General features: G+C 33.7%; 1 protein-coding gene across 6 annotated transcripts in view; it reads left to right on the top strand.

Annotated features, from left to right (window-relative positions):
* LOC105322070 (receptor-type tyrosine-protein phosphatase alpha) overlaps positions 1–16,873 on the top strand; it is a 73,943-nt gene that overhangs the window by 5,498 nt on the left and 51,572 nt on the right. For 5 of the 6 annotated variants that reach the window (XM_066068823.1, XM_066068830.1, XM_066068825.1 and 2 more), the window contains exons 2-8: positions 649–876; positions 6,912–7,166; positions 15,278–15,418; positions 15,624–15,761; positions 15,995–16,126; positions 16,444–16,581; positions 16,779–16,873. The exon at positions 16,779–16,873 is cut by the window's right edge and continues 40 nt beyond it. The exons of the other annotated variant lie outside the window; for it this stretch is intronic. In XM_066068823.1, coding sequence (XP_065924895.1) covers positions 649–876; positions 6,912–7,166; positions 15,278–15,418; positions 15,624–15,761; positions 15,995–16,126; positions 16,444–16,581; positions 16,779–16,873 — 1,127 coding nt within the window. The remainder of the gene's footprint in view (positions 1–648; positions 877–6,911; positions 7,167–15,277; positions 15,419–15,623; positions 15,762–15,994; positions 16,127–16,443; positions 16,582–16,778) is intronic. 6 annotated transcript variants of the gene reach the window in all.

Genomic DNA, 16,873 nt, shown 5'->3' with positions numbered 1-16,873 from the left:
TTCCTCGACATGCCTGTCAATGGACTATGGTACTCAGGTGACCGTTAAGGCCTGTTGGCCTCTCGTTGTTGTTGAATTGCATACTTGCAGGATGTTGAAGTATGAAATAAACTTAGTGATGATGTTTATAACACTATTGTATAGTTCCCTCTAGTTGGCATTGATTTTCATTTTTAAAAATCCAAAAAAATATTTTTATACGTATTTGAATATGTATGAAATTGTGTTAATAGAAATCTTACTTTATACATGTATTATGTGTATCATTTTGAATTTTTATATACATATATGACTTTTAATTAGCATATGGAACTCCATTCATCATTTATTGTATGGAGATACATATTTACATAAGATAAATAACTTGTGCCCAATCACCTACACACATGTAATAATATATTACAATAATATATGTTTAAATCAATCTTATTACAATCACGTATAGCCGTTAACTAGTCCAGTAATCTGTCATAAAACAACGATACGGAGGGTTCTTCAATGCTAAAAAATTGAATATCATTGAACAGAAATAAACAAAAAGAAGTAGAAAATTAAATCAATATTTTTTTTTAAAATACGAATTAAAACATTATATTTTAGTTGAATACGAGTATGTACAACTTAAACTATATGAACATTGTTTTACAGAAAATCTTGCATTGAACAAATCAGCATGGCAGCAGTATCCCTACCCTGGTAGACCTTGGGGAGCAGATCGTGCTGTGGATGGTCTGTATACAGATCTGTCTGCTGATGGAGGACAGTGCACGGTATCAGCTAATGAAAAAACAACGGCAGAATTGCGGGTAGACCTGGGAGAAGTACTCAGTATACACCACATCTTTATACAGTACAGGACGGCTAACGTCGCCTGGAGTAAGTATTCCAAAGATAAAATATACTAGTACTTCTTACTATAATCAAAGTACTGAAGTACTGACGGGAGTTGATTTTATCGATTATCATTAAATTTTATTTCAAAATCAACTTATCTTGCATGGCAATTAGTTTCTAGTCTGTATTTGAATTACGCACTTTTTTATAATATGAATTTTAGACTTTTCCGACAAGAAACCCCATATGAATCATGTTGTGTAATATTTAAAGATAGATTTCAAACTATGTATTAGTAATCGAAGCAGTTCTAAAAATTGTATGGATCAAAGCACTATTAGTATTGATATCGAACTCTAGTTTTGTTCAACCAGACGCTCGGCTGTCTCCGTTAATCTCCGACAAGCAAGAGAGCTCTCTGCTTGTCGGAGATTTACGGAGACAGCCGAGCGTTTGGTTGATATTTTAAGCTCTGGCGTAAGAATACATGATACTATAAAAATATCTAAATTGTTCGTAAAATATAAAATCTTGCTATTTACAAAGTGTTTATTGATAAGTTTCCTTGAAAAACAATGGTTCAGGATAAATTATATCGAATTTTTCCATTATTTTCAAGAACTAAGTCTTGTCTGCGGTGATGATTTGTGCATAGGTCCAAACACTGTTTCACTTTCGGTTTGCCAGAGTAACTGCATAGGAGAGTTGATTAAAATCAACTAACAGAAATATAAAATAAAAAAACAATTTAGGTGATCAGAAACATTAAAAGGGACATAACCACGATTTTAGATTAATGTTTTTAATTTAGAAATTATCATTTTTTTTGGCTCATATATACGTCGCACTCAAAGGAAGGGCATATTGCTTTGCTGCTATATGTCTTCGGTCTGTCCATATTTTTCGCAGAGGTTGCACATAGTGTAATGACATTTGTCATACATATTTATCATTAGAATATCTAGGACATGTAGGAATCTAATTCTAATTAAAACCTTGTAGCTTAGACACGTCATACTTGATATGTTGATACCTCTTATTTTTTAAAGTACCGGTATATTACCCCTATTGATTTTAAGTTAAAAAGGTCAATTTCATTTTCATGTATACTACTTTAAACAAGAAAAAATATTGACGCAAGCGTCAAATGGGCCGCAAAAATATACTTGTTTTATGAATCATCATTTATTTAGTTGTTTACATAAAAAAAAAGACCACAAAGAAGAAAATAACGAGTTGGTTGTACTAATAATCTTTATGGTAAATTTTAATATATTTTTTAGCAAAACGTTTTGAAGTTCAACATTTTACTATTATTATTAAGTATCGAGTTCGTTACTGTAAGCATTTTTAAAGGTAATTGTATGACCATTGCCATAGCATGAAGTAATGGAGAACACAATGGTTTGTACACTATTCTAATAAAAAGTTCAACTCATCATTATTCTCTTGGAGGTTTTGTTTTTCAAACTATTTTTATTATTGAATGATGTAAGATCATATGCTCATCCGGTAGAAACTGCCCAATTTTAATGATAAAAAATAAGCCGGATAATTTTTCCTAAATGGAATATAAATGTTATTTACACTTCAGTTTATGAAGATAATCATGCTTATTTAATTGCATGAGGTTCTTAAAGGTATTAAAAATAAATCACGTTAGCTCAAATTTTCAGGTCTTTCATATTTTTGCGTAAATAATTGATATGGGTGTATTTTATGATATTTTTCTACCAAATTTCACATGGAAATATAAAAATACACACACAAAGTCATTTTATTTGACGCAGAACAAAGAAATTCAAATATGTCATTTATATTACATTCCATGTCATTCAGGTCTTTAGTATTTCAGGTCTTTTAAATGTCCCGTATACCGATTCCGATACAATGAAAACTCCGATATTTTCCGAATAGATCATAGTCTCGGTAAAATCGCGCCTAACACGACAATCTATGACCCATTTTACATTTACGAGTAAAAAAAAAAATGTAATATTTTGTAAAGGCATACAACATATTTATACATCCAAATTTACTTTTAATTCATAAAAATAAGCATAATATTAATTCTATATAAAAAAAAAAACTATCCCGCAGAAACGCAGTTACAATATCTAAATGTATATCAAATAACGGCCCGCCTTCTGGCGGCCCGTAATAAAGGCTTGTGCATCCTATAGTATATGTCTAAGAAAAAAGACGGGATAAGTGTTTCACAAATATTTCTTGTTCGTTCTTTTATTTCAAATTGACAACCAAAATTATCGAGCTTTAAGCAAAATACGGGGCTTTCGGGTCTTTGTTATGAACACAAAACACGTCTCTTGATTTTGTTACATATTGAAAGTTAAATAAAAACAAGAGGCCCATGGGGCCACATCGCTCACCTGAGCAACAATGGGCGTTCAAAAGATATTGTGCCATATGGTCCCTCGGTAGAATAACAAAAAATAAATATTGTAAAGTATTCGAATTTTACACTTATTTTTGCATACTCGTAATCTTTGACATTGTACCTTCATGAAATACTTTTTTTTACAAGAATAAGAAAATCCTACGCAAGATATAAAACTAAACATTTGGTAGGGGTACACTGTTAAGTTGTTAATTCCAATTCCCTATATTTTCGTTCCTCCCCCCCCCCCACTTTGTAAAGCGATCGGAGATTTACGGAGACAGCCGAGCGTTTGGTTGATATTTTAAGCTCTGGCGTAAGAATACATGATACTATAAAAATATCTAAATTGTTCGTAAAATATAAAATCTTGCTATTTACAAAGTGTTTATTGATAAGTTTCCTTGAAAAACAATGGTTCAGGATAAATTATATCGAATTTTTCCATTATTTTCAAGAACTAAGTCTTGTCTGCGGTGATGATTTGTGCATAGGTCCAAACACTGTTTCACTTTCGGTTTGCCAGAGTAACTGCATAGGAGAGTTGATTAAAATCAACTAACAGAAATATAAAATAAAAAAACAATTTAGGTGATCAGAAACATTAAAAGGGACATAACCACGATTTTAGATTAATGTTTTTAATTTAGAAATTATCATTTTTTTTGGCTCATATATACGTCGCACTCAAAGGAAGGGCATATTGCTTTGCTGCTATATGTCTTCGGTCTGTCCATATTTTTCGCAGAGGTTGCACATAGTGTAATGACATTTGTCATACATATTTATCATTAGAATATCTAGGACATGTAGGAATCTAATTCTAATTAAAACCTTGTAGCTTAGACACGTCATGCTTGATATGTTGATACCTCTTATTTTTTAAAGTACCGGTATATTACCCCTATTGATTTTAAGTTAAAAAGGTCAATTTCATTTTCATGTATACTACTTTAAATAAAGGCTGGTGCATCCTATAGTATATGTCTAAGAAAAAAGACGGGATAAGTTTTTCACAAATATTTCTTGTTCGTTCTTTTATTTCAAATTGACAACCAAAATTATCGAGCTTTAAGCAAAATACGGGGCTTTCGAGTCTTTGTTATGAACACAAAACACGTCTCTTGATTTTGTTACATATTGAAAGTTAAATAAAAACAAGAGGCCCATGGGGCCACATCGCTCACCTGAGCAACAATGGGCGTTCAAAAGATATTGTGCCATATGGTCCCTCGGTAGAATAACAAAAAATAAATATTGTAAAGTATTCGAATTTTACACTTATTTTTGCATACTCGTAATCTTTGACATTGTATCTTCATGAAATACTTTTTTTTACAAGAATAAGAAAATCCTACGCAAGATATAAAACTAAACATTTGGTAGGGGTACACTGTTAAGTTGTTAATTCCAATTCCCTATATTTTCGTCCCCCCCCCACTTTGTAAAGCGATCAAAATATATGAGAACATATAGGTACATTTTTTTCATCAACTACTTACTAGTTATTGTATTTTTAAAAAAATATAATAAAAAATAATATAAAATATAATATAAAAAAAGAAATAGAAAATCAGAACAAGCTAACACCAACGTCATGTGTGAAAACTGTCAACGCATTGAAATATTTAGCCTCAATTTACTTCACAAAATCGGCACCAATATATTTTGCATGTTTCAAAAATTTCCCTTCATAAGTGAACTGTTGCACAACAAGCAAAATCTTCATAGTCAGGTCGACCCTTTTTCGTAAAATGTCATGGCTGCTTTAAACAAAGAACCTCGTTTTAGAAGTATGGAATACGACTCTTGGTAAAATGGGTATGCAAACCCGGGCCGTGGCAAAATAAAAGCCGGGGCAGATTGGCAATCGTCAATTCCAAATACGCATTATTTTGCAGCAATATTTACAGCGCATATTTGCAGCGAATACAAATATACTGGTCCATCAAATATTCTGAAATTTTAATGAGATTGGCAGATTAATAGCTGCCAATCTTTTGTTTTGCCCAGGCCAAGTCTTGCCTACCCATTTTACCGGATGCCGAACCCGAAGCTATAAAACTGATTGAAACACGCCTTTCCTTTATTATTATTTCCGTAATAACTCAGATTTAAAACAGAATTAGCCCTTAATTTTTGCAATTTATATTTACCTTCCCATAAGGATAATTTATGCTAAACTACGTTGAATTGGACTCAGTAGTTCTTGTGAAGAAGATTTTTAAAAATGCACCCCCCTTTTTCTACAGTTTCAAGGTTTTCTCCGCTTTGAAAACAGATCGGACTTTTATTTCTGCAATTTATATTCGCCCTCCCATAAGGATGCTTTGTGCCAAATTTGGCTGAAATTGGATAAGCGGTTTTAGAGAAGTTCAAAATGTGAAAAGTTTACAGACGGACAGACAGACGGACGGACGGACAGACGGACGACAGACAAAATGTGATCAGAATAGCTCACTTGAGCTTTCAGCTCAGGTGAGCTAAAAACTAAACAGACTTTGACCAACACAGAAAAACTTTTAAGTGTGACAAACAGAAGACAAATCTTTTCCAGCCAGTTTGAATAAACATGCTACTGTCCTTTCTTGCATATATAACTGGCAAATAAATTCTGTAAAATGTTTGATTATTAGTCATATTGCAGATTATATTTTAGAAATTTAGGAATACAATATTGCAGAAAGGACACTTCAATTCTTGTTATCGTAACGAAAATCTAGGAGCTTGTTATATATATATATATGGATGCATTTCTAATGATCATGTGAAAGAGAGTCAGTCGTAGAGTTATTAGCAAAATACAGTTAATAATTATTGCTTTACATTATTATAATATAATGCTTAATATGTTGAACCATATTTTTTTTTTCATTTCTGTATATACTTCGTCAAATTTTTTCCTTATCTTAATCCTTTAAAGTTGAAATAAAAAAACAAACTGCATTGTTTGAAATTTAGGGGAGCGGACAGGAATGAAAAATCTAAACTAAATTTAGGATAAAATAGACATATCCATGTCCAGTTTGTTGCAGCTGACTTTTTATTCTAAATGTATATATTTCAGACTAGTGAATAGGTACCTAGTGTATCTCTCTCTAAATTTAGTTCTTTAGGTCAATTTTCAATAAAATTTTCAATATAATTTCTATTCCTGTCGCAAAGAATAATTTCAGATAAACCTCGTCCTTAAATCAATTTGTCTGTGTATAAATAAGCCTTGAACATTTTAAGACGACAATTTAAGAAATAATTTGTTTTAAAATGTCCCTTTTTGCATCTATAAATTGAAATTTTTACGGAAAATTTGACTTGTTTTATCTAAAAAAATTTTGTTACCTTCCAGTTTTTTTTAATGTTCTTAATCAGTGCGGTCTTATGGGTCCTGTGAAATGCGGTATCTTATTTCATTTTAAACCGACGAGACAGATTGGACAATTCAAAACATAAATCTTGAACCTATTCATTATAGTGAGGCAGTGAGCCAATGTACTTTGAAGTATCAAATAAAAAGTCTAGTAAGAGAGACCCTTGGAAATAATGAAGTTTACTATCAAAATTATTTTTGCATTTCGATAACAAGGGGAATGATCACTAATTAACAGAAGAAAAAAACGTACCGTCTTGCCTTACATTGTAATATGATATGCAACATAATATATAATCACTGTTCCTTTAGATGAAAACAACGGTTTCACCGCTAGATTCCTGGGATACTCTGTCTACATATCAAACTCAACCAATAAAGATGAAGGAGTACTATGTTTTAGGGACTTTACTTATACCAGAGCCACAATACCCAACCCTAAAAACATAACGTGTATCACACACGGTAGATACGTCATCTACTACAACAACAGGACCAACCCTCCGGATCCCGCTGCTGGATATGATCAATTCGCTTTCAACGAGCTATGTGAACTTGAGGTTTATGGTACGTAAAGAGTTATTGCCAACAATGTATTTCTATAACATAAAATTAAGTAAGGATCTAGAACATTTCCTGATTTCATTTTAATGATCCTCTATAGGCCATTTAAATGTCTAAAAAAGAAGCCAATAAAATTATATCGCTTAAAGTGCACAATTAGAGTAAGTCCGAAATATCGGATTTTCCTGGCATATTTAAGGTACTTCACTACACCTAAACTTATACTTTTTAAGACACTGCGTCACAAGATGGAAATTTAAATGTTTGTATCAATCGATTCAGAAGTATATCGTCAAAGCTGAGTGTTTAAAGTGTCAGGCTTGTGAACCGCAGATTATGAGTCCGAACCCGCCTGGGCTTTTGTTTACGTTTACTAAATGAAATTTTTGAAAATATCATTTTTGTCCAAAATGTTGATGAAACGCTGTATACTACACATGGGCCAAGCCCGTTTTAACATTAATTTCAATGTAACCATAAATAAAGAAAGGGGTCGAACTCTGACCCAGATAAAACACTACCAGCTCGCTTCAAAAGCCTAATAAATCAATTATTTTTTACAACACCTGCAATATGCATGTATTTTTCTGAAAAGTAATGTCTAAGTTACACTCATGCCGAATTTCAAGTTGATGGGTCTTAAAATAGCGGAGATATACGTCATTATTCTCTCGAAGTCTCCAGTCTGGTCAGAAGTTGATGTGGCTGCAGATTAAAAGTTCAGATTGGCCCCTGTGGTATACTATATTTGGAACGGGTTTGGAATTCGGTTCGGGTTCGGTGTATGATTTTTAATTGTGTTGTATGTGTATTGAATAAACGCATGTTTGATCGTCACAGCTATTTAATAATTATTCGTCCCGATAGCACGAATTAACAGGTTGGCAGCGATGTGTGGACTCTGAAAACGTCTCAACGCTCCATATCGACATTCTTAAGGTGATTTTGAACATTACAAACTGATATTTGTAAGAGCAAAGTTTGATTTTTTGTGCAACCACGTGCATCTGCCATTTGCATATATGAAACATGGGCGAAGCAGAACCAACCCCAGTGCAGGTATATAACTGTCCTTTTCGATTACCCCCTGAGTTAGAATTAAAATCAGGAAATGTGTCAGAAATTTTCAAAGAAATGGAAAAGACAGATCGAGGTGTATCTCGCGGTGGCACAGAGAAGGCCAAAGAAGTGCAGGTAGCCATAATACTCAGTTGTAGAGGCCCCCCACGTGGTTGAAATTTATGACCAATTCCAGTGGGATAATGGTAATGACAAGAATGACCATGATAAACTGTTTCAGAAATTACAATCTTATTGTAACCCCAGATCAAATGAAGTACTCGAATCACATAGATTTTGAAAGCTCCCATACCAAGATCCATTTGATAGTTTTCTCACAGATCTGAAGACCCGTGCAGCATCTTGCAATTTCAAAGAACCTGACAGAATGATGAGAGACAAAATAGTGTTCACGGTTACCGGAAAGTTACAGGAACTTCTACTCAGAGAGGACAAACTTACACTCGACAGAACCATACAAGTTTGTAGGGCGTATGCACAATCCAACAGACAAGTAAAGGAGCTACGTGAAGCCACTCTGCAAGTTAACAAACTACAGAGATCTGAAAAGTACATGCACAGAAAACAGAGAAAAAGAAGGAAATTCCAAAGACTAAACCAACTCAGTATAAGAAGAAAGACTGTGAATTCTGTGGGTACAAACACGAACCAGATAGACAAAAGTGTCCAGGATGGGGAAGATGTGGTGAACAGTGTGGTGGAAGGAATCACTTCAAAGCAAAGTGCAAGAAGATACATTCAGTCAGTCAGGAAGAAGAATTCAACGAGGACCAATGGTTAAAAGCTGTTAGTTCTGGTGGCAAAGAAGTGACTGCAATAATGCGTATCAATGAGTGTGACATTAGATTTCAACTTGATAGTGCCGCAGATGTGAATACAATTTCTCAGCATTATGTCTGCAAAGAGCAATGCAAGCCTACCAAAATCCGCTTGAACATGTGGAATAAGACAAACATGAAACCACTTGGTGAAGCAGATCTGACAGTCGTCAATCCACGTACAAATGAGAAGCCCCAACTCAGATTCATTGTTGTTCCAAATCATTACACATGTTTACTTGGACTTGAGGCGGTACAGCAGTTGAAGTTGATTACCATAAATAACGAGAAATTCATAGCCAGTGTATCAAGCAGTGACTTAGGTGATTTGGGAACAGCCCATCTACATGTCGACCCAAATGTGAAACCCAAAGCTCTCTCCCCGCAGGAAGATCCCTACCGCACTCCAGAGCTTGGTACGTGAGGAACTTCAGAAGCTTGAAGATAGAGGAGTACTTATTCCGATTACATAGCCTACTCCATGGGTCGGCCAGATGACTATTGCTCGTAAAGCCAACGGCAAGCTAAGATTGTGGATTGACCTGCAAGCACTCAACACAGTGTTGATGAGAGAACATTATCGCCTACCTGTTCTTGATGACATTCTACCGCAGCTCAGTAAGGCCAGAACTTTCACAAAACTTGACGTCGAGGAGGCTTTTTGGCATGTGAAGTTGGATGAGGAATCCAGCATATTAACGACAATGATAACTCCTTTTGGAAGGTACAGACGGGCAAGACTACCTTTTGGACTAAAGGTATCAAGTGAAATATTCCAGAGAAAACTGGATGAGGTGTTCGGAAACATGACAGGTGTTTTCAGCGTGGTAGACGATATCATAATAGCCGGCTGTGGAGAAAACGATGTAGAAGCTGAGCAAGACCATGCTTTAAAATTTAGAAAAGTGTTGGAGAGATGTGAGGAGAGACACATCATCTTGAATAAAGAAAAACAGGAGATTGGACTGAAAGAAATCTCATTTCATGGACATGTTATTTCCAGAGATGGAGTGAAAATTGATGACAAGAAAGTTAAAGCCATTAATGACATGCAACCTCCTACTGATGTTTCAGGAATTAAGAGACTGTGCGGCATGGTTCAGTACCTGGCGAAGTTCCTTCCAGACCTTTCTACCATAATGGAGCCACTCAGAGAGCTTACTCGCAAAGATAAGGCATGGCATTGGTCTAAAGACTGTGAAGCAGCATTTCAGATGATCAAGATGATGCTGACAGAAACTCCTGTACTAGCTTACTTTGACCCTGGGAAGGAAGTAGTAGTACAAGTGGACAATAGTAAAGACGGCATATGTGCAGTTCTCCTTCAATTCGGTAGACCAGCATCTAGAGGGACGCAACTGGAAACTCGGAAAAATCAATGGTATCTTGGACCAAGGACATACATCGTCAAGGACCAGAACGGAACCACTTATCGTAGAAACAGAATTCATTTGCGACCTACCACAGTTAACTTCTACAGTCGTGACCGCTCACCGATGCGCTCAGTCCCAGATGATGATACAGAGGGTATACAGAGAGACTTTGTAACAGACTCTAAGCCAGTGAACAATCCGAACTCTACTGTTAGCAGAATCGCACCAGGAACACCGTCAGTTGAACTTACCGTATCAACGCAAAATGAACCACTCCGTGAAGGAAGACCTGTTCGCGAAATAGAAAACCAGTCTATCTGAAAGACTATATTACTGGTTAATGGACTTTGTCTTATGAAATTACGTCAAGTGATTTTCTAGTCAGTTGTTGTACATGTAATTTTCAGTTGATCATTTTGTGTCTATGGGTCAGATACTTTACCATTTCAGTGACATTTTTTGCTAGATAAGTGCACCATTCATTTTATGTTTGTAACATGATGAAAGTCTATTTGTTTTATGAAATTTGATGTTTTGATGAAATTTTGACAAATGTTTTTAAGAAAAGGGAATGTTGATGAAATGCTGTATAATATTTTTGGAACGGGTTCGGAATTCGGGTCGGGTTCGGTGTATGATTTTTAATTGTGTTGTATGTGTATTGAATAAACGCATGTTTGATCGTCACAGCTATTTAATAATTATTCGTCCCGATAGCACGAATTAACACAAAATTGAACATTTTTTCGCCAATTTGACATATATACTTCTTATTCATCATGCTTTCTATCATAATCAAGTAAATTTCTGCTGATTTGAGAGAATATTTCAAGCAGAAGTGAGGCACTTTAACGATTTTGATATTTCACTGCTAGAGAAACGTCATATCTGGTGTAAAGTAGAGTAATGACCCCCGTAGTATAATGACCGGGGTAATTTTTCGACATATAAATAATGACCTCCCCCCGTCATTATTTTACGTCGAAACATGACCATTTTGCCATAAGAATGTGACATTTTCATAAAAAAGAGCTTACCCTACATAAAGAAAAGTCACCCCTGTAGAATAATGACCCTCTTTAAGTTTTTCAGTATTACCTCTTGTTATTTTTTGATATAGTCTTTACAATATTTTAATTTTTACTGCAGTTAACAGATAGTAACAGAAATTATAATTCATATTCAAATAATCTTAGAAAATAGAAATCCTTCCGTTATAACAAGATAGTGACGCATTGTATCGGGATATAGTTCTCATCACAACGAGTTACATTTACATGTTTCTCATTATTACGAGTGACAACACATTATTATTATTTCGAGATACAAGACGTCATATAATAAAATTATGTTGATTGTCGATCGATGAAAGTGTAGATTTCTATGTTTTTCATAAATTATACTTGCAGTGGCGTTTATGATTTCCCCCTTTTACAAACTACTGGGTATGCAATGTGGCAGTTTGTAAAAGCACCCGTAAAAGCTAACGGCCAATAAGGAATATCATTAAAGTACGAAGAGTACTCAAATAGAAAATATATTTTACTTTATCATCAGCATTCTTTAATTAATATCAATATGATTAATGCATCAACTATTTGTATTGACATCTCGCCTGCTTAAGAATTATAAATGCTTCTTTATTTAATAGAAATCAAATCAATATCGGTATGTGTTATACGGGTCATAATTTTCGTTTTGGCTGCTAGCTTTTAACGGGCTACTGTTAGCGGATGTTAGTTTCAGCCTGGTGGAATTATTATTCGAATGATCAATCAATCAAATCTAAAATACCTTGTTCACAGTCAAAACAGTTTTTTTCCCGTTTCATTCCCTTATAAAACTTGACAAGTTTTTTTTAACATTTAAAGTACATGTATTTATTAGCTCGTAATATTTTATAATATTTGGGTTTTCATAATATCTCTTGGGCAAAAACATGCTATATATATGCGCAGGAAAATTTTCTCGGAGCAAAATAAAACCAAATTAAAAATATATAGTTGGTACTTATTTGAGTGAAAAAAATGCGTACAGGTTTTCAAATATTTTATCCTGTTCAATATTTTCAATTAGATTACAATTACTTCTCTGATTTTTAAATAAAAATCAAATGGTATATATATTACTATAACTATCCAAAAGGGCCCAGGAATCATAATCCCTAAGAGTATATAAACTAGTATATCGCACTATGGTACAGAAATGCTAGAAATCGTCTCATTGCTAGCGCTCTCGAGCGCTAGCAACTACGTTAGTCATCTTTACTGGAATTACGCATGTTCGACTTCAAGGTAGGGCATATGGGAATACTGTACTACTGTAGATAAACTGTGGCATATGAATTTCGTTTTATTATCTAAATATGATCTGAAGTAACTGTAGCTTAGGTATATAATACCAAGTTATTTAAAAATTATATATAAATATATCTAGCTTTAAGTACAAAAACCTTCAACCTCGAAAAACATTTTCGGATATGTTTTCCGAGCTTGCCGAAAAGGCCCGAGAAGATACGATTGCTTAAAAACAGTACGAATGGTCTACTGATTTTGAAAATGTTCGTCTCGAAATTGAAATTACAGTAAAATACAGAATAAATAAAGCACGGTTAATGAGCTACGTCATCGCCGATGTGAAGCACACTCTAGATTCACAATTCTATAAAAAAAATTATAGCCTTCCACCCCACTCCGCTGTGCCTTCCTATTAATTATAGATCGATTCAGAAATTAAACCATCTCCTTTTGTATTTTATGATGGCGCTAGCTCACCAATCTTTTAAAAAGATAAGCTTGTTTAACACCACGGTCTCTTCAAGGAAAACTGCATTGCTTAGACAAAACATTTGTGTAATTTAGACTTTCATGATAGCAGAAACGCACCGCTACAAATGTACTTTGTACTTTAAATTTATAACATTTAACCGACTGCTTCTGGCAATCTAAATAGATTTTAATGAAATTTTATCTAAAATTGAAAAACCTTTAGTGTGTTCTTAATAATGCCTTTTTTCCTGTTAATGAATTATTATAATTCATTTTTTGTGTAATTTCAATCTTAGAAACTGTTTGATTTCCGACTTAACTAAAAGTGATTTCATATCTTATAAATCTTATTAGTTTAAATATTTAAATATTTAATTATAAAGCCGAGATCAGTTTGGCCATTTTGTTGTTGTTAGGATTTCTTATTCTCAAAAACAATAAAAATCAAGCCTTACCGGTATATTTTTCTCAAAATTGAACAAATATATACTATTGAAAATGGAATAATCAATCGATTCTCATTTATTGCAAAACATTGCATGGGCACAAGTTTAAGGAAGAAAAAATATTTTTTGGGAGATTAGCTTGTGGAAAAGGCCACCATACAAGTTCCATAATTATTGCAGACTGGAATAGCAGATTATGTCGTGTAGTTCATGGGTATTCGAACATTTTCTTCGAACTCTTGTTTAAATATATAGTTATACGTACGTCTGCCTCTTGATTAACAAAGAGTAAACTATATAGCGTAACTAATTTTCCTTTATTAACATTTATTCTAAGTATTTTTTAAGAATTCTAAGTATATTAAGGAGTATGTCCAGCCATCTTGTACATACGAAGACCAAAATTGTCAACATTTATTAAACTGACTTGTTCATGTCAAAAACTGACCAAAATATTAAATATTGTTTAAAGATAAAAAGCAATAAGTATGAAGTTTTACATGTTGTTTTGTATGCAAGCTAAACACACAAGTACAGAGCAATGCCTTTCTTTAATCTAACTTAAGATTAAAAAGGAATTAGGATTTCACCAATGCCTTACTTTAATTCAATCACTTAGAACTGCACAGTTGCAGACTTTAAATAAAGATATGAAAATCTTAAAAAATATTATAGTTAATTTATAAAATATTGCACATTTAATTTGTGGTCCTCATATGTATAAGATGGCGGACATCCCCCTTAACAGTCAGCAAAAAAAAAGCTCACAGACACATGACGTTATTATTTTTTTCTGATAATAAAAAACATATACCCTCCTATTAATTAGAGAGGTTTAGCAGACCAACGTGTACGTGTACTTGTACGTGTAGGTTACAAGTTAGAACTACGCGTACCAGCTTAATTACTTTTCTTGTTTAGCAGTTGTAACGTGTACTTGTACGTGTAAATGTTTTAATGTAATTATGGATATCCTTACCTACTAAGCTGAGAATGTTGGTTATAAACGAAAAGTAGGAATTCTGCATGTGTTAATTTTATTAAACATCATTTATTATATATGCACATTTTTATTTATCGCAAATTGATAAGATAACGGAGCCATTGCATGTTTTGGAGAAGGAGATGCGTGAAATAAAACTCCAATAACATATAAAACATTAATGAAAATTTATGTTGGTAGATATCAGTATTCGCATTGAATATTCAGGCTTAAGAAAAGTTAACATATTTATTAAAATTAATAGACAACATGGAAACAGAGGCTACAAGTTCGACCTTACGAGTACTTTGCAATTTACACGTATGTTCATTCGGGTACATACGTGTAGAAATTTGTCATTACACAAACTGATGACGTAATGCACATATTTTCCGTTCTACACGTACACGTACGCGTACTCGTTGGTTTGCTAAACCTCTCTATTATTAGGTAAAGGGTATATGATTTTTATCGTGAGACGTCAGGTGCATGTGGTTTTGCTAACTTGTGAAGAGAAAATCTCTCTCTCTCTCTCTCTCTCTCTCTCTCTCTCTCTCTCTCTCTCTCTCTCTCAGCACTGTGTTCTCTTTCACTGTTTAACATTTGGAGTACACATGTACTCTAAAAACCATTCAATTAATTAACAGGATGCCTCAAACCAGGATATTACGGAGGGGACTGTTCTTTACCGTGTCCACAAAACTGTCAGGAAGGTCACTGTCACATTGTGAGTGGAACCTGTCTGGGCGGCTGTGTCCCTGGATACACCGGACCGATGTGTGATACAAGTAATTATTGTAGTTAGAAATACTGTGCAATCTACCTTTCTACAAACACATTAAATATGAATTTGAAAAGAAACTTTGAAAATTTAGAAATAATTTATTTGTTTGCTTTTATTATCTTCTAAAATCAAATTAACAAACTTGATTGTGAAAAAAAATGAATGGCTTGATTACAGTGTGTATAATGTTGAATCATTCTCCCAAATAGAATGCAGTGATGGTACATACGGTCCAGAATGCAGAAATTTGTGTGGTAACTGTAGTGACGGTGATTGGTGTAATCACGTGAACGGAAGTTGTCCAAACGGATGTGTCGCGGGGATGTCTGGTGATACATGTGATACCGGTAAAAACATAGATTGGATAATTAAGTAGCGTTTAAAAACAAATATTTGAAAGCTTAAACAAAGATATTTTTAATTTAAACGAGTTTAATTTGTTGCGTACGGAATGCAAATGTTTTGGGGAATATACCTAAGGGATAGATGCGAAACAACTAAAGACAAATGGGCTTATTTACAGGACATATTTACAACGCTAGATATTTCATAGTTTATCTGAATAGTTTATCATTAACAGCTTGTCTTTCTGGTTGGTATGGTCCAAACTGCGCAGACAAATGTGGCATACACTGTCACAGCTGTAACAGATTTAATGGGGACTGTGAATTTGGATGTACGCCTGGATGGAAAGGAAGATTCTGCGAACAAGGTATAATAGAGATTTAAAGTATCAACATGTATTTCAGTTTAAATACATGTAATTACAGGAATATAATTAGTTTCCTTTTATAACAGCTATTAAATTGTTTAAAAAGTTGTTCATATATTTTCACCAATTTTGGCATAAGTAACAGATTTCGTAACATTACGTATATCAAAAGCACATCAGTTTGAAAAGAAAAAAGTTTTCTTTTTAAAATTGTTTATTATAAAGGTAAATCACCACTTCCTATGTTGCATTGTAAAATATGAGCGAAAATTTATAAAAAAAAAAATTTTATCACAAATTTTATCTTTGTTTTTCAGCATGTGATGGGAATATGTATGGGGCGAATTGTACGAAAAAATGTGGTACTTGTCTGCGCTCTAAACAATGTGACCACATCAATGGAACATGTATAAATGGATGTGACAGGGGATTCCATGGATCTGAATGTATTGAAGGTAATATAGTATAACACTCTCAAAAGGTATCCTGTTTATTTGCAAGTAAGATTTTTCATTTCTTTTTTTTTTATTCAAAATGTCGGCGATGTACATTCGAAAAACTAAAAAAGGATAGTCCTTACTTTAAAAGTACTTAAAAAATAGATATGCACTAATGTTGTTGTATTTTTTTGAAATTATTAAACTTCCTTTAGAATGTCCAAACGGATCGTATGGATACAACTGTAAACATAACTGTAGCAGCCATTGTCAGGAGTCTGGAATATGTGACAGAATAACAGGACACTGC

This window comes from Magallana gigas, chromosome 1 (assembly GCF_963853765.1).
Source record: "Magallana gigas chromosome 1, xbMagGiga1.1, whole genome shotgun sequence".
Classification (NCBI taxonomy): domain Eukaryota; kingdom Metazoa; phylum Mollusca; class Bivalvia; order Ostreida; family Ostreidae; genus Magallana; species Magallana gigas.
The sequence above is the reverse complement of the archived record's forward strand: the minus strand, read 5'-3'. Positions and strand labels throughout refer to the sequence as shown.